General features: G+C 46.4%; 2 protein-coding genes across 5 annotated transcripts; one reads left to right on the top strand and one right to left on the bottom strand.

Annotated features, from left to right (window-relative positions):
• The first annotated feature begins 173 nt into the window (after window positions 1–173).
• Window positions 174–5480, top strand: LOC144125892 (transmembrane protein 256 homolog). Its single transcript, XM_077659688.1, has 3 exons — window positions 174–556; window positions 1340–1461; window positions 5311–5480. Exons 1-3 carry the CDS (start codon window positions 331–333, stop codon window positions 5452–5454), a joined length of 492 nt encoding a protein of 163 aa, XP_077515814.1. The 5' UTR covers window positions 174–330; the 3' UTR covers window positions 5455–5480.
• Window positions 3305–18441, bottom strand: LOC144125890 (integrator complex subunit 6-B-like). Of its 4 annotated transcripts, none has more exons than XM_077659685.1 (11): window positions 18189–18440; window positions 18026–18103; window positions 17703–17942; window positions 16974–17151; window positions 14355–14617; window positions 13381–13845; window positions 10779–11139; window positions 9637–9773; window positions 8134–8338; window positions 6747–6881; window positions 3305–5660 (listed from the first exon to the last, which is right to left on the bottom strand). In XM_077659685.1, the coding sequence occupies exons 1-11, from the start codon at window positions 18303–18305 to the stop codon at window positions 5614–5616; spliced, it is 2226 nt and encodes a 741-aa protein (XP_077515811.1). In that variant the 5' UTR covers window positions 18306–18440; the 3' UTR covers window positions 3305–5613. The 4 variants fall into 4 exon arrangements, with proteins under 4 accessions (XP_077515811.1, XP_077515809.1, XP_077515808.1 ...); XM_077659683.1 differs by having other exon boundaries at window positions 3305–5698; XM_077659682.1 differs by having other exon boundaries at window positions 3305–5698; window positions 6747–6884.
• Window positions 18442–18475: the final 34 nt, after the last annotated feature.

Raw genomic sequence — 18475 nt, forward strand, 5'->3', positions numbered from 1 at the left:
AGCCATAGAGTATCTTACTATTTAGAAATTATATGGTTATTGCACAGCACCGGTTACAAATAATTTCTAAAAAAATTAAATTCAGTTTTTGATTAACAGAAACATCACATTGGATCCGCAAACGGCACAAACGGCGATAGAGTTGAGAATCCAGACACTATCCGGAAACAGCTGACGAACGCGGAGCCGAGTCCGGCCATTGGTGTTGATCCGGCGGTGTTGCATTGCTGTGATCGCAGCCTCGCAGCAGCTTGATTTTGTGCGGACAGCTTGCTGAGCACCTGTACGCGCCCTGTTGGAGATCCAAAGTAAGCTGCCGCGCTATCCAGAATGAAGTTTGTCTCGTACGTGTCGGATGCGGTGACGGACAACTTCATCACGCGCTACGTGCACGGATACACGCACGGACCGTCGCCGCCTCCTGCTAGCCCCTCACACGAACTCTCGAAGCCACCCGTGTGGGCGTGTCATCTCGTCAAGAGTGGTGGCACCTTTGTGCGGCTTGCGGGACTCTCAGGCGCCCTGGCCGTGGCCCTTGGCGCCTACGGCGCACACGGTAGGCCATGTGCGCGAGCCTGCGCCTTTGCTGTGGGGCGCTATCGCCGTGCCGAAACTTTTCACGTGACCTTCAGTCGTGACTAGGCTGAGGCTGACAAAACTTTATTGCGCATAAGCGTAGGGGATTAAGGCAAGTTAGCTAGCGTGCCGCAGGCCGTGGAGACATTTGGCGAAGCCGGCCCATTCGACGGCCTTGGACTGAAAGTCGGGGTCATCGCTGGACCTTAGCTTATCCCATGCTTCTTTGGAGGGATCAGGCAAGAGTTTTGGGGTAGGCTTACGGACTTGGCACGCCCAGATCATGTGGTCTAAGTTATCTTTCTCACCACAGTCCTCGGGAGGCAGAACCGGGCTGCACGCTCCTCATATGACCCGATTTTATAACGTAGGTACGTACGTGCGAAGCGACACTACACAGCTGCTCTACATGGAACAGTGAATTGCGTATTTTTTTCGACTCTTGTCAAGTGTCATTTGCCGGTATGCGATCGTTCGGGTGCCAGAGCAGCTGCTTTGCCTTCCCTTCCTTTTTTTTTTTAATTTGGATTCAGCCGGTGCTTATTTGCTGTGTGCTAAAATCTGAAACTCGGAAATAGACGTGCGGCTACAGCCACATGCGAAGCCTGGAGTTGAGCAGATAGACTAAACTGTATCGCTAGTAAATAGCTTGTGGAAACGCAGAACATTTTTCGAAGCTTCAAACTGTGTGCATTACGCGTCAAAAATAAGCTTGTCATATGCAGAAGTACCAGACAATCTCATTTTCAACCTTGCGATGCAGTTCTCTTCAAACGAGACGATGTTCCTGAGGAGCTAAAGGAGGCCTACGACCGGGCCAATCACTACCATTTCCTCCACACGCTGGCATTGTTGGGTGTCCCGCTGACAAGACGACCAGCACTGGTCAGTGCTCGTGCTGCATCCCCGACATAGAACCGGGGACTTTTTTGGCCTTTTTCGGTTCATGATTGGGACGGAATTCCTGCCCTTTCCTTCGCGTCCTCGTAAAGTTGCATGAAATCTGTTAGCAGCACGACTGCGCCTAGTTGGCTGTGTTATTAGCAAAGTCCATTGATAAGTGGGTGGAAACAAGGCAGTGCCATCCTGCGAATAAGTTTCCAGTCCACCACACAGTTTTTGTCGGCCTCGCAAGACTAACAACATCTGCAGATGTTTGAAGAGCCACATATATGGCCATGCCAGATTTTAGCACTTACATTGCCAATTTCTGATGGGGCATGCAACTGCTGGGATATGCATGCATACTGGTTGAAGTCTCCACCACCGCTTTAATTTTAAACTTGGACACAGCAATACACACGCATGCTGTGAAGTACGCACCAAGTATACTATATAGCCATTTTACTGCAAGAGCTCTGCTAAAAAATGGTGTGCCCAGTGATGGAGACTCACTTTTGAAGTGCTGTCGCTGCATGACAAATCCTTCTAGCTGTGCGTTTTCTGGAGTGCTTTCTATAATTGTGAAACTGTTTTGCAACAAGCTGTCACCCACGGACAAAGAGCCATCAGATAATTTAGTGGGAACACAGCTACCTCTAGGCGCACGCTTGTTTGTACAGCAGCTTGGTAACCAGACAAGGCAACCGCATGCATGGTCTTGGCGAAGTTACAATGGTGAAGCGTGGCAGCGTGCACTTTTCAGCAGAGTGCTTGCCAGGTTGTCAAGCTGACATTGGCTTCATTTCAGCTCGCACATTCCTCCTTAACCAAAACTGATGTTTCTAAGGTAAATGGTTCATTAAAAAGGGCTGCTGTAGCTGCCATTGAAGCTATACCATACTTTTTACTGAATTTGTCACTTAGCTCTCACTTGAAATATAAATGTTAAGGCCGTGTTCCGGTGTCCATGTGAACCCTGATGGTTTCGTAAACATGATGCAGAGAGAGCTCCGCTACACTGGGCATGGATTGTATCTGCAAGCATGTGTGGAAGAATCAAAGCACAGTTGCTTTTAGTGCCAGACCAGATTCATGCATTAAGCCTCCACCGCCTCTCCTACTTTACATGCAATGGCTTCCAGCTGCAAAAAAACGCCAGAGCAGAGAATTATTGATATAAAAAGAAAGCACAACAATACCTAGATTCATCGCAGAACACTTAAAATGGTGAGCTAGGTTCCTAAAGATCTCTTCCGTTGTAGTCATGCCTAGTGAAGGAATTAGTCAAAGCAGCTCAAATGCCGAGGTGCAACTGTGCTCAGTGAGGTGTAATGTCGCACACATATAATTCAGTAGTATGTCATGCGCATTAGTACTGGCTATGATGAGGTGCTCTAACATACCATTGATAGATGCCACACAACACATTGGTCTGGCGTCTTATCACTTGCAGCAGTCACCCAACATTATTCGAGATCATTGAAACAGGTACTGCTGCAAAACATTTTGCTCGACAGGACAGACAGCAGCATGTAGAGATTGTAGAACAACAGTAGAGCCATTGGTTTGTTGAGTAACGATGAGACCACATGCCACAAAATGAGCAGCATGCATATTTTTCTAACTAGCTTGCAGAGATGTTCATACTCATGAACTGTACTACTTTATACTAGTTAATATAGGTGATCAGCGACAGGCAGCTTCTTGATTATGAAAACTTGTTCATATGCATTTAAGCATTCCCAATGAGAGCATAACTCTGAGTAACGGCATGCATTTCTTTGACATAGATAATGTTTACATGAGGACAGCAAAAGAGAAGTTTCCCAAAGAGCAATGCAAAATGTTTCATCAATAATGGCATATTCCTTACAGCATATTTTATTAAAATGTTTGTTTTCCAGCAGAAGTGTCGATGTAAACAGCCTTCATTGCAAACATTTTCTTTTAGAGAAGGGACACAAACCCCAAAGGAGTGAGGTTATCACTTTCCACCTTCAAAATTTTCTCTACCATTTGCCCTTTTCTAAACACATTTGCATGCTCCACCCAAGTGAATGCAGTTCATGTTATTTAAAACTCAAAGACCCACCGGCACTGAATAAAAATCATGGCTTTACCCTGGCATTGCAGTTTACTGTTTCATACAGTAGTACAACAAAGACTTAAAAGCATGAAGGGTAACTTATAATTGACATAGGCATCCAAAACTCAGAATAAAGAAGTCTTCCTCTACACTCCACTGTGAGTCGGGGCAATGGCAATGAAATGGCATGACACATAGGCACACATTTCAGTCAATACTTTGTACATGACACTCTTCTTGTTTTTGCTGCTGAAGAGTTAATGATTGTTAGTAGTCTCCTATGTACAGGTACCTCGAGTATGAAATGAACCGGTCCATCACAGAGCTGAATATCTTAGTATAAAATGAAGCTGGTATGTACACACAGAAACCGGTTGTTGGTGAATCCACAGCGAATGCACAGGTAGCAATGATAGTGCCAGGTGAAAGGCAGTGCGCGCTCACTGTACATGTGACGATGGAAATGTGCCTTGCCAGTCAACTGCGAAAATAATGTATGCTCGACCGGGGCTCTTCAACCAGCAGCAGGCCGACACGTGCAGTCAGCAAAAAGGTGCACGGCTTCTTCTCCATGCCTCGCAAATGGAATGGTGACAATAATGCAAGGGCACGAGGGACAACCTACCAAGGCAGACAGAGGCTAAAGAAGAACTGGTGGACATGCAATGTTTACATGACACATGGCACTTCGTGCTGACCAGCTTTGAGTGTTATACATTATATTACAACCAAAATCTGCATTGTTACTAATGCACCAGATAAGACTAAAGAATGGAAGATAAATCGCTGTGATGAGACTGCAAATGCATGTCAAATGAAAGAAAGCACTTGTGAGATGGACAAGTACTGCTTGTAACAATTAAGTTAACTACAGGTCTTACGAGCTCATTAAAGGGAAAATATTTTTGCACTGAAACTTTGATAACAGGTACAGTCTCAAATACGTAGTGTAGCTGAACTGCGCAATAAAGAAGAATAATTGTGCTTGGAAACACTCTTAGCTGCACTGAGCCCATTAGTACAAAGCATGATCCAATGGATACTTTCTGCTAATTATATAATTCATTAGTGTAGAACAATAAGACTTGCAGCATGATTATGCAATTGTTCAATACAAGGGTATGGAAGTCCCCTATGACTTGTTAAATTTGGTCATGTACAAAACTAATCTGTACTTTGCTGAAGAAGATGCAAGTATCTTCAATAAGCACCTCTGGTCACAATTTCTGGAGGCCATTCTTATTATTGCTGTTACTTGGCTTTTTTTTTTTTCTGGGGCTGGACCCTTACAGAGGCAACTTGTGATTGGGAGCAGTCACAAATAGTCACTGGCATGATGGCCACTTTTCTCACAAGCAAGCTGATGATACAGTAGAAATCAGATGAACTGATGCTGAATCAATGGAAACTGCACTGCTGCAAACATGAAATCCTGTGTGTTTTGTGCAACAAAAGTAAACTTGCAGCTACAGTGATGAGAAGAAAGCCTCCAAATTGCCGGGTGTCAGAGACAAGCCTGGAACCAACCCACACACGCAAATTTTCAGCAAGGACCATATTCTAAATAGGCCCTTTTGCAGTTCACCATCTAGTAGCTCATGCAAGAGCCTTCCACTACAGTGATTGAAGAAGAGTTGTGTGCATGAGAAAGAAAACAAGCTGGTCCCTGAAAACGGTCAAAAAACACCAGCCAGCAAATGCACCATGAACAGTGTTGGCTACCAGCCTCCGTTTGCTCACTCAGTTTTTCCTCTCTGCCTCTGCAGGTGGGCAGCCTTCTGCTGGTGGGCATGGGCCTCTTCTGCGGCTCATGCTACGTGTATGCCCTGACGGGCAACCCTTCTGTCAAGACTGGAGCCCCCTTCGGTGGCACTGTGCTTATCTTGGCCTGGCTGTGCATTTTCTTGTGATTGCAATAAAAGTGCATGACAGAGACTCTCCGGTTCTTTCAATGTACCACCATGTGTGTGTGCGCACCCTAGGCTGAAGGAAAGGCAGCAGCATCCACCAGCCGCTGCTCGAAGTCCTGCAGCAGCCGCATGAGCAGGCGGCGCTTGAAGCGCCCCGCTTCATGGATCACATGGCGAACCATGCACACCTGTGTCTCCAGGCCCCCCTGCACAAGGCCGAGCAGCTCAAAGAGCCGCTCAAAATCTGCAACAAGGAACAGGACAACAGGCACTCAACAAAAACACTGCTAGGAGACAGCAACTTAGTCCCTGGAGAATGACTGCATGACTACAGTAGAATCTCGGTGATATGAATCTCACGGGATCGTGAAAAAATTTGTATCATTCAAAATTTTGTGCCAACCAAACGAACAAAATTAGTATGAAGAAGCGTAAAGAAAGCATTCACACAGATCTGTTTACCGCTGACGGAATTTATTCACTGTTTTGCAGCCACAGCTCGCTACTCGTGGTGCGTATTGTGTGATTAGTGATCGCGACTTTGGCGATGCGTGGGCCGTGCACCGTCGCTCAGTGTGCGCGCAGTGAGATTAGCAATCGACTTTGGCGGTGTGCAGGCAGCGCTTATTGCTCAAGTGTGCAGTCATGCTTCGCGCGTTCATATTATCCGTAGAGCTGAGGGAGAGAATTCGGAACATCCAAAATTCCGCAAATCGTACACAGTGCACTCTGGCCGGGGAATTTCGTGAATTCGTATCATCGCGAAATTCGTCAACCGTGTTCGTATCATCGAGGTTCCACCGTAGACAGTCCAGTAATGGAGTGGACAAATGGGTGAATTGTGCAAGGTCAACCTGGATGACAGTGCAAAGGGATGGCTACACAGAGCGAAAGGAATGCACTGGCTAACAACTGAACATTTAATGTGGAAGAAGAATACTACACAACTACAAACGCCATGTGCAAACATAAGCAACAAAGGAAATCCACATACACAAGCCCTTGGGATTTGAGACAATATGTTTGCTTGAAAACATCTGAACTGTGTGTGCTTTTGCAGTTTTCTTTTGTTGATCTTGTGCATGCAAGATGGCTATTACTATGTATAAACTGCACTTCCATGCTGAAGTTTCAGCTGTTAGTTGGTGATCTGTCCCATTTGCTTTTAAACTGCAGCCCTTTTGCACTGTTATCATGGTAGAAACCAAGCAGCTATGAGGATTGCTGGGTTCGATAACATCCACTGAGCGTTGCCAATAGCCAGCTGCTTGCAGTGCATGCCAGAAACTTACTCCTGCCAGGCCTCCGAACTTCCTTGAGCAGGCACCCCCTGAGGAGACCGTTGTCACGCCACGGTGGTGCCACCTGGCCATTCCTCTCTTCCCAGGCCGGCTCGCTAGGCGCCCAGCCATTGCTCGTCTCCTCCTCTGCTGCGAAGACAGCCACTTTAGCCAAGCAAAATATGCACACGACTCGAATGTGCACCAAAAGTCAAACAATAACGATCTGTGGATAATCTAGCCTGTAATCTCAGCCTACAAGCTGCATGGGTGCCTTCTATACAGTCAGGTGCTATGCAGCTGAATTCCACGACAATAAAATAAGCAGGACACACCAAAGGGTTCACTGCAATTGCAATATCAGTGTTGTGAAAGTACCAACCATAAAAAACAACAGAAGTCTGAACCAAAGAGCATGTGAAAAGGATGCAAGAGCAAAAAAATCTAAGTACTGACCATTCCCTGCCTTTCAATTCCACTACTGCCCACTGCAATGCGATTCTTGGATCTGGTGCATTTGGTGGTTGGTCAATCGTGCTGTCCCTATGCAGGGAGCATCAGGGCACCTTTGGTTTCATGGCCACACCCTTGCAATTCCCCTAAGGGCCTTCCTTCACAATTCCCAAATTGTGAACGAATCAAAGAAAAGAATCATTACCTGTAAATTATGCTAGCTAATGTACACAGATCCAAAAGCCAAGATGAAAATTTTGTTAGCACTTAATATTTTGAGAAGTCAGCGTGTCACCATTTAGCATTTGGTCCATTTTGGCCAGCTACTCAGAGTTGTGTGCAAGGACAAATCAAAGGCCTTGAACCAACTTGAAGGCTTGGAGACAGCAAATATCGTTGAATAAATATCACCGTATTTTCCCCGCAATATTTGTCAGAAAATGAGAGATAACGAATACTTGGATGCTTGTTGGAAGTCGCACATTTACGCCGCCTTTTTCTTCACATAGCTTGCTCACAGTGACGCCAAACATTTTGACTGGAAAGTGCTATTTGCCGAGAACATGTAGACATCAAACCTCGTATCCAAGCACCATGTAGTAATGAGTATATGGCAAGCAAACGGTATGTCAGGAATTCACCACACTGGGCAGTAAAGAGCAGTATGTGTGGTTAGTCGAGATGGAGTGCAATGTATGTCTTCGCCATCTCGCAAATTTTTATCGCAACTGCTCTATGCAGTCACGGTTATTCTCACGTCTGCGTCATAGTGACTCCCTCCATAAGCTAGTACTGCTCGCTCTGTCACTTCGCGCTGCGTTCAGCATGAGTTGGCAATTTCACAACAGGCTGACTGCAGCTGCAGACACACCATTATTAGCATCAAACTTTGTGGTCATTCCAGGTCAAAACAACCGACAATGTTCCCACAGCCTTTGCAACTCACCTCTGGGTGGGCTCCGTTTGGTTGCATGCGGCTCCTGTGGAGATGGGGGGCTTGGCATGGGGCTCCGGCTGCGGGTAAAGTTGCGTGGCAGCGGCCCTGGCCGCCGCTTGGCCCTGGGGCCCCCAGGGGCTTCGGGTGCGGGCCGCTTGTGGCCCCGTGCCTGGCTGGCTGCTGGGTCCAGATCAGCTTCATCCACCATCATGCGCTGCACAGCAAGCAAGCCCAACTGATTAACTCCTCAATGGCAAGCTGGACTAGCTGGCAATGGTTCAGTCTGGCAGGTAACCAGTCCAAATTAACGTGGATATGTACAAAAGAACATGTACAGCCTTTGTCAAAGGTAATAAAATCAAGGTGTTTGCTTCTAAGTTCTAAGTTGTGTTGTGGCATTCTTGTCAACCGTGGAAGTCCAATCGCCTTCAAAAGACTTGGAATGCTGGTGATGAAAAATACATAAGCCAGATGGCAAGACCTACAAGCAAAAACCCCTTGGGCTCTAAGGTTTTGACAAAAACTGCACTCGAGGGCCACAGCATTTAGTGCATCTCTTTTGTTGTCTTGTTTGTACGCCGGCTACCATCAGGATGAACACCCCCCCACCAAACCTCCCTCTCTCCCTGCTCGTGTGAACACTGACTTTTGTGGTGCAGATATCAGAGGCTGTGCTACACCGCCATTCGCTTCAAAACGGTGATAATCCACCCTTTTCAGGCAGGTCATCATGAGTTTGAGCCGACCAGCGGGAAGATTTTTAAATCCAATTTTATCGGCACTAAATGTCTCTTTTACTGATGGACAAACATGAGCACGCCCCGAAAGAGCCAATGGATCACTTTTACTGCAAACAAAAAGTGGTTTAACATAGTTAAACCAAGTAAACGTGCGAAAGCAAGTGTTCATTCTTCAATTGGAGGGGACACTTAAGCTCGGCCTGAAGGGTATGACGTGATATCTTTAGTGGGCTAATGTCCATATACCTATGTGGAACAGGTCATTCTTTACTTGAACACTCCTAGATCGTGGAGAGTCATCATACTCCTACCAGCACAATGGCGCAGCAGTTAAGCAATGTGTGTGGTTTGGTTAAGCGAGCTTACCCGAGTAACTCGGGTTAGTTCGGAGCACAAGACAAGATGACAAGATTCTTGCTCGTGTTTGGTACATCAGGAGTAGTGCTACCGCACTAAAACACTCATGTGCTTCACGAAACTGATTCCTCCCCTCATACTTTTCTTTCATGCTACTGTGCTCCACACACGCCTTTAGCTTCCGAAAGCCTTAACCACTGAATTCACCGTGGCTTAATTCGTGAGGTTCTCACGTCAGGAGTTAGCAGCAGTGAGGTGGCACAAGTTGTTGATCCAGCTGTGCAAATCAACGTTTCCTTCTTCAGAGCTTTACCAAGCATTAGCTGGGTGCCTTACTGATGAATGTTTTTTCCCCACACTACCAGCCAATGCCATGAACCTGCTGATAGTGCAACCATGTAAGAGTGAAGCATACCTTTTCAATCTTGAATGGGTTGCCAAACATGTGCTGTCGTACAGGCGTAGATTCGATCTCTCGCAGAGGCGTGGGCATCCGCTTGAGGTACTCCTGGTAGTTGCCCATTTGGCTCACAGGCAGATTGTGCAGTTGTTCTGAGCAAACAGCACATATACACGCAGTGCATTAATATTATTTTTCTCCCTTTTTTTTTTGCAGAGCTACAAACGCCACAGCTCAGAAGAGCAAAGGTTTCAGCTTGCACCACGAAGGCCTTTGTTACTTTTACATTTTATTTCATGTGGCCTCAACAGCACAAAGAAACCATTTAGCCCTATCACCGTATAGGACATGCAGAAATTCAAAAAAAGTAAAGGAGTTCCTAACACAACTTCGCTAGCTTTTTCAATCAGGCTATCGCCTCTACAAAAGTACCTCAGCCTAATGCAAAAAGAAAACAAAAAACAAAACAAATGAGACGGCAAGTTTTTAAATAAAAATCAACCATTGTGTTATGTGTTACAATAAATTAAGCGCTGGGATGACATGTGTTTTAGAGATAGCTGGATCTTGTAGAAATTTGCTTAAGTACATGTTTTTTCCCTCACATTTCTGGTAATTTCCAATGTGGGAAGGTTGGACTGCTGGTGCAATGTTTGGTGGAAATCCATGTTCAGTGACAACAATTACCTTTATAAATAACACTGCAGGTTATTTCGCATGTCGTGCAACCAGTAAATGTACCCTGCTCTTTCTAGTTAACTTTTTATGCATTTTTCTTAGAGTGATGTTTTCATTATTTTTTCTTCTCGTTTGCTCGTTAGCCTGAAATTACCAGAACTGGAGTTGGGATGAATGCAGTTTCAAAAGCCTGAAATTACCAGAACTGGAGTTGGGATGAATGCAGTTTCAAACCAGCACCTTGTAATCTTGGTGCGACAAGCAAAAAGCGCTACACTCCATGACCTTAGCATGCATCGCCAGTGCATTAAAGGGCTGCAAACAGTAAAAAGAACAATATAAGACCTTGCTGTGCCTGTGACTGTACAGCACAGGCTTTCCTTACAACAAGTACGATTCAGTTCTTTACAGCCCACGTCAGACAATCGACCTCCTCTTGTTATGAATAAAGGCAAGGTCCAGCCAAGGCAAGGTCTCACCAGCATCGTGCAACCGCGTGACAGTGCCCGGGTGAAGGTAGCGTGCCCGCATCCGTGCCACCTGGTGCAGCAGGGAGGCGCGGCTGATGTCGAAAGGGTTCCGCGGGGGTGCCTCCGCTGTGTCAGGGGGCCGTGGAGGCGCTGGTGCCAGAGCAAAGCCTGGGAAGTCGTTCAGCTCCTGGCGCAAGCCCTGCAAGCGCTCACGCAGAGCTGGGTTCCAGCTGAGTGCCAGCTCAGAGAGTTTTGCCACCTCGCCCGTCGATGGCCGTGGCACTCCAGGGCTCACTCGCACACCTTCCGCCCCGAGGCCCGACTTTGGCCCGCCCACTGCACTCACCACCTTCTCATACTCGGCTTTGGCCTGTTGCACGGGGACAGCAACAATCACAGATTAGAACTTGTCTGTGAAGTCCTGCGGGCCTGAAGGTATTATCGCAGGAGGATACATTATTTCACTAGGGACACAGACTTTTTTTTGTTAATTTTTCTACACAGTACACACGTAATATGAAGCATAACAATTATCACTGTAATGCAAGTACTGTCTTTGCTGCTGTACATACAGACCAGGCGACGTCAAGCCAGGCGCTTAGCCAGAAACTTTTTTCAGGAGGGGCTGGGGAGGAGTACTTCGCGGTGCGTGCTCCACAAGAATGATTAGGGTGGAAGGGGCAAGTGAGCTGGATTTCGGCGGGGAAGGGGGGGGTCTTGGATACGTGCGTGCATCAAGCACTGAACAACTGTCATGGAGACAGAACCTTCAGCTGAAATGCATTATTTGACTTAGTGACATATGCTTACACTGCATAGTTTAAGGCAATGCTATACAAGAAAAGCCTGCTTGCAGGTATTTGAGCTTCAAGACATCTAGCACACTATTCAGTGTCGAATTTTTTCATGAATCTGCTTCACCAAGTAGTAAAAAGTGCTACTCTTAGTGAAAGGTCACTTTGTTATTTAATGGGTGCATGCATGAGCCAGCCAATTTAATTTCTTTTTCACTTCTGCTGACCAGCCAATGCACAATTAAGAGCAACAGCATGTCAGGCACTGGTGTGTCACGAGCAGGCATCATGCATGATTATATTTGGCCACAGTGAATTTTATGTATGAGTTTAGGTAAAAAGGTAAACTGAGGCTAGACACTGACAACAGATGCTTGGAAGCACACATCTCTAATAATTTCACATAGTGGGTTCATGCAAGGCTATTAATAGCTTCAATTTTCAATAAACTTATAAACTTACAAGCAAAAAACTCGGCTATTGAGAAGTTTGTTTTATGTAGTTTAGCTAAATGACCACAAATACCTGACAACACAATATTTGGCTCGCAAAACAGGACTGCTGAAATCTCAAGGAGCTACACAGAGAAAACAGCAATCTACATTGAAAAAGAACTGCTGAGTTTTGCAAGGCCGCAATTCCCTGTAACAATGCTCAAAAATGGAATTAAATGATAATGTGACCTTCCCTTGTGAACACACTAACCATTCAGCAATTTTGCAATAGAGGGGAAAAAAAAAAGAAAGAATTCTGTGAGACAGTGTAGGCCTAACAGCATTTTATGCATATGATATATGTTGCAAAAAACTCCGCTGTTGTGAAAGTTTGCTACATGACCAGAAAGAAATAGGCACTGCTTGCCAAGGCTTCTGATTGCAAGAAATCAAAAAAGGAAAAACTGCTCCAACCATTGGTGCATATTTTGAGCAGAGCTGAAAAAAAAATGCAATGTTTACACCATGTGACTAAACCTGATTGGGAGCTGTGTGCAACTGGTAATCATTTGTGATCCATTGTAGCCCTCTACCTTGTGGCTGTTGTAGCTGTACCTACCCACATGTTTCGCACCATCCTGTCCAAACCACCGAAGTCACCACTATGCATTACCAGAGCAGTATGTAGCAATGCCAATGTCGTCTACTCCAAAAACTCACTGAGAAACCTCCTCACCCATCCATGGTCACATGGTGAGCAAGGCGGCCATGCAGTGCAGTGTGAAGTGCCCGTCGCTAAGCTCTCCCCTCCACTCTCGAAAATCCTCTTCACATATATGCTGTGCACAATTGTGGTCAAGTGGTCAACGAAGCAAGCGCATGGCACGGAACACCTGCCATTATGTAATGACTCCAACGTGAGCGCAGCAGCGCCATCCATCAGCTGCGCCGCTAACCGTGTTGCGCACAGAACTGCCAAACAGGCGAGGTGCAAACCTGTGTATCGACTGGGCCCCCTGTGTATCCATAGCGGATGGCTAGTAGAAACAGCTCCTGCTGTAAAAAGTTGACGTGAACACACACTGAACAACAAGGCATGTTAAGCATTTGCACTTGATGATGAAAGCCTTACCCAATATATCTATATAGTCGGCTGTCTGCAAGGGAATAGCAAAGAAATGGCTAGAAGAATTAAAGCAATACCTACCTTGCAATCAAAATGTGGCTAACGCCATAAAAAAATCCCCACATTTAAGTTTTGCACAACCTGTCCTTAGGAACTGAAAGCACCTTGGCTACACTTCCAAGAAAAATGCCCTATACAAACAGACACCAGAAGCTGAGTTAGCAGATGTCATGACCCCAGTCTGCAAAGCCACGCACCTGGTTTTTGAGGCGCTTGAGGTAATTGAGCACGGTGTAACTAAGGCAGTTCTCCATGGAGTCAGGCACCAGGTTAGGGGCACCCATGCGCTGCAGGGCACGTTTTAGGGGTCCTGCATAATACAGTGGCATGCCCTTGAGGTATGCTTCAAACTGCAGCTTCCACTCGCGTGGTGGCTTGCAGCGGTGCAACCGGAACAGTTCATCCAGCAGTGGGAGCAGCACTGGGTAGTTGTACGGCAGCACAAACAGGTTCACACATGCCAGGCTAGTGCTGGCTTTGAGGTAGCCAAAGGCTCCACCACCCCTCTGTGCCGCTGCCCCAGCCACTGAGACGGCAAAGGCAACTGTGGGCTGCTTGCGACCCAGGATGGCCTGGGTCAGTGGTGATGGCTCCAGCTCATACTTGTCAAACGGCAAGTTGTCCAGCAGGAGGGGCTCACTTGGTGAGCCGCACACACGCACCTTCGCAGGAAAAAAAGTTCATGCAATTAGCTCTATTTTGAGCAAAAGCTATCAACCTTAGCTTTGATTAGTTTGTTTCGCACTGATGCTTTGTCTTCCTGCGCAAGGTATTTCAGAAATGAATCCTATCCAACTTTCTCTGCTCTCAAACCTTGCACAGCACTCAGTATCACGCAAAAAGAAGTGCTTGGGAGGAGAAATCAATAGCGCACATTTGCAAGGTAAAGCTCCACCTACAGGCAAACAACTCCGTTTCTTAGCAACTAAATGCGCGCATGCACACATGTTCTACAATTCCTTTGTCCTCAAAGTGAGGCAAACACTCAGTTTTGATGAAAACTGTCTGCACAGAGCCGAGCAGTTAAGGAGAGAGAGAAACCCTTTAATGATAAGCAAGGCACACTATGCAGCCACTGCATTTCAGCAGAACACATCAAGGCACGCCGATTCTCCTGGTTGCCCCACTTCCATGCTAGTGGAAGCTGCTCTTTCAAGGGTGGTACCCCTACCTGAGGGTGCGCAGTCCGTGGAGGCAGTGAAGGAGAGTTCAGGTCAGGCCAGAATGCCTCAGGGAGAGGCCAGTGGCCCACCGAGTAGCCCTTCTGAGCTGAGCGCTGGACGTAGATGAGCCGACGACAGCTCTGCCAGTTGGGCTCCCAGACATCCTCAGCTGCGCGCTCAAAGTTGATGACCACCCCACCCTGCACCTTGGCTACCAGTGCCTCCAAGCTCTGCACAAGCAGTCGGTGCGAGCTCACACAGAAGGAGCGGCCTGTGAGTGAGCGGTTGGAAATGCAGAAATTATAAATCATTCCTCACACCAAAGACAGCAATGAAAACAATAGCAACAATGCCACACAGTACGTTGCATACAAACATACCACAGCAAGTGCTCTGCTATGAGTACATGTTTCATCTATTATGAACTGAAGGCAGCCACATTACAAAAAGGAGAGGGAGAAAATAGACACGCAAAGCACAAATGCACAATACAAAAACCATAATAAAAAATTCATAGTAAATACCATGAACTCCAGTTGTACAAACACAATTTCCAAGCATCTATACCATACAAACATTCAAGAAAAAGAGGTCAGTCAAAATGGCCCTAAGAGCAGCTTAGTGACAGTTGCCGCTGATTATGGGGTATGGTTCTATTCATGTGTGTGTGTGTGTGTGTGTGGGTGTGAGAGAGAGAGAGAGACTTTTATCCGAAAGAAGAATTTGTAGGGGCTGGGTGGAGGCTCCACTGGCAGACACAGATTATATTGGGACTACAAAAAAAAAAAAAAGAAAAATGTATCCCAGCCCTCCGCTGGCAGACAGGTTGCAGGAAGGAATGCATACAGAGAATTTAAGTATTTCCTAAGACAACGGTCAACCCGGTACATGGCAGGAGGTTACACAACGAGGAATAAATGCAATTTCTCTGAACGAAGCAAAAGGTGCCACATTTTGCATCAGGCAGCAGGAGACCAACAGGTAACTTTGAAGTTATTACACTAACTGTATGACAGTAGCTGGATGAAATTACATGAACATCAAGGCTTTTGTGACTTCTAGTTCACTGGCTAGAGCAGAGCGGCTAGGCTCCCAGGTGGATGCAGTGTGGTCTAGGTGAGGACAAACACAAGCGGTGTAGTTTACTTTTATACGGCTGATGCGAGAAAAGAGTGCAACAGGGCAGAACAATTATTCTGGACCACGAGACACAACAAGCATCAATTTTGATTTACAGATATTTAGTTCGTGTTATATTGCCGCCATTGTAAAGAGCAGCCGCATCAGACAATGGGGTTATGAAATGTTTATTAAGACATATGAAGCACTATCTCAGGTACCGCAGAACATTAGAATAATGTTATAAAATTGCTGTGTAATGCTGTATTGCATTGGAAGGTTATACTAACTTAATATTTTTAAACATTATAAACAGTATTGTAAACAAGAGTTCAATGCTCAAACAAAAAACATTACACTAATGCTGCAGTCTAAATGTTATTTTAATATTCAATTCATAATTAAAAAACAATGTTACGAGTTGTAAATAAGATTTTAAACATAATTAAAAACAACATTACAAATCTGTTGTGAGCACTGTCTCTTAGAAATTTTCCCACTATACTTAGAGTAATGTTATTTTTCAGCTACCAAAATTTTGCAGTTAAATATCTCTGATGGTGCCTGCCATAGATTGCATGCACAGCACCCTATTTTCATTAACAAACTTTGCATATTACCCATTCACCACTAATGTTTATGGAACATCCTCCACAGCTGGCTATATAAGCTTGGGCCACAGTATTCATTAGAAAGCGAGTGTATGAGTTGCATGTATTAGTTGTGCTGTACTGTAGTGCATGTCCCCCTCGTTGTCCTTTGCAAAGTGTTGTTTGAAGTTGTGCGCTTCCATAACGGGTGGAGCTGGTCGTGCAGGGTTACTTTACCATTTTGCATATATGTTGTTGAAACGTTAAATTAAGGTTAGGTTACTGCAATACATTTTGGTAATATTTCTCAAACGTTAAAAAAACAACATTTGGAACATTGTATTAACATTTGGCCACTTCAGTGCTACCTGGAACATTTCAGTTGCAATGACAAACATATAAAACAGGAATATTCAAGAGCCGGAACTTTGTGCTCTGATGTGGTGTGACAGTGCGACAGGAAGCTTGGAGTCACCGACATGTAGCTGTCAAACATTTGTGGAGACGTTTTCGTGGTCCGTGAAAAAGCAAACCTTGTGGCATCGAACAACAGCACCTTCCAGGGGTTTATTGGTCTCACACATGAGCCTTTCAAAGTGTGCTGCGCAGTGCATTCTACTAACACTCTTACACCCACTGTGAAAAGTGCTTATTGTGCAACAGTAGGTGTCGTGTTTGCATGCACCTCCTTTCCATGCGACATCACCTGGTTGTTTCACACAGCTGACCTAACACGGACTTTCCACGTGTATGTTCTTTACTGCTGCCTGTGTCACAGACTACGAAGATGGGGAGCAAAGAAACCTGTCAGGCTTTACAGCCAAGACAAGTGGGCTGGGAAAGAAAACAAATAGTGCACTATATAGTAGTCTTGACAGCAGAAGGCAAGCATAAAGCGATGCAGGTCATAACACTCACCTCCTGTTACTTCACACATGTCATCAATGGGAGACGCATCTGATGTTAGTGGTGCATCCTGTGTAGGCGCCTGGGTTCCTGCCATCCTAAGCACCAAAGCAAACATGCGCTGGTCCCACCGAAATGGCTCTTTTGTCAGCTCCGATCCAGGCACAGCGGAGTGCATTGGCAGTGTCAGCTGCGTGGTTCACAGAAACAGCAAAATTAATCGGAGCACTATGTAATTACTACATGGTTTTCCAGGTTAGCTTCAAAACTAAGCTACAAAGTAAAGCATCGACAGAAAAATATTTCAGCACTTCCTTGTTAGTTTATGCAGCTGGGGTGTGTGAAAACTGTGGCCCATATCACTGCCTCCTATTGACTATGTGAATAAGCTGAACATTTCAGGTACTTGCTTGAAGCCCACATAACCAAGCGTAATGCTGCAAGGTAGATATCCTGTCAAACATTTGTGCTGATATTTTCTTGGTTCGTGGAAAAGCAAACATTTTCGGATTGAGCACAACGCCTTCCATCAAACATTTGTGCTGATATTTTCTTGGTCCGTGGAAAAGCAAACATTTTCGGATTGAGCACAACGCCTTCCATAGGTTTAAAAGTGACCACAGCGAGCGTTACCTAGGCGTTCGATGGAGCTAGGTCATCCCATCGCGAGCCCCTGGCTGCATTGATTCGGTTGGCCCGTGTGCCGACGCGAGCACCCGTCGAAAAGTCAGGTGGGCTCACCTCTTCGTGGACTCCAGCCGAAGACGTGAGCCGGTTGCCGTCTGTGATGACCACCAGCACGGACGGCTCAAGGTAGAAGGGGCATCGGCCCTGGCCGTACGTGTCAATGCCCGTCTGCATGCGGTTAATGTTGAGCAGATCGAAGGCATTCTTCAGCGCGGGGCCCAGCGTCGTGAGTCCGGACGCTTGGAGGTTTTTCAGCTCGGACATAAACGTCGCATGGTTCTCCTTCCAGCCGGCCTGAAAGGCGATGCGCAGGCTTCAGTCATCATCGGAGCTCAAGCGCGCCCGAGCCAGCGCACGGCATGCATTCGTCCCGTTACCTTGATATTTGCCGGTGGTTCCTCGAAAGTGAGCAGCATGTAGCGATCGCCGCGACTGGCCGAATCCCTCTGGCGGATCTGGCGATACCCATGCAAAAAAATCCAGGGCGCGGCGGTGAGCGTGCGTCCGATCGCAGAGGCGACGGCGCGCGGTCTTCCTTACCTTGATGAAGCGTTCGACCGCGTCCTTCGCGACGTCCAGCACGGACAACCTGGCGCCCAGGTAAGTCCGCTGGTTCATCGAAGCACTCGTGTCCACTAAAAACACAATGATGGTCATAGTGCTGGCCACCCCGAGAGTTCCCGCGGGGAGTCCACTGGCGGAAAAGGCTCGGGCAGAGAGCCCACTTAGCAGACGCCGCCGACAAAGCGTCCGTCCCGCTCCCCGCTACAAACTTCACTGGCGGCGTCGGCCAGGCCAACGCCAGGGAGCTCACCACGTGACCTCAT

This window comes from Amblyomma americanum, chromosome 3, assembly GCF_052857255.1.
Source record: "Amblyomma americanum isolate KBUSLIRL-KWMA chromosome 3, ASM5285725v1, whole genome shotgun sequence".
NCBI lineage: Eukaryota > Metazoa > Arthropoda > Arachnida > Ixodida > Ixodidae > Amblyomma > Amblyomma americanum.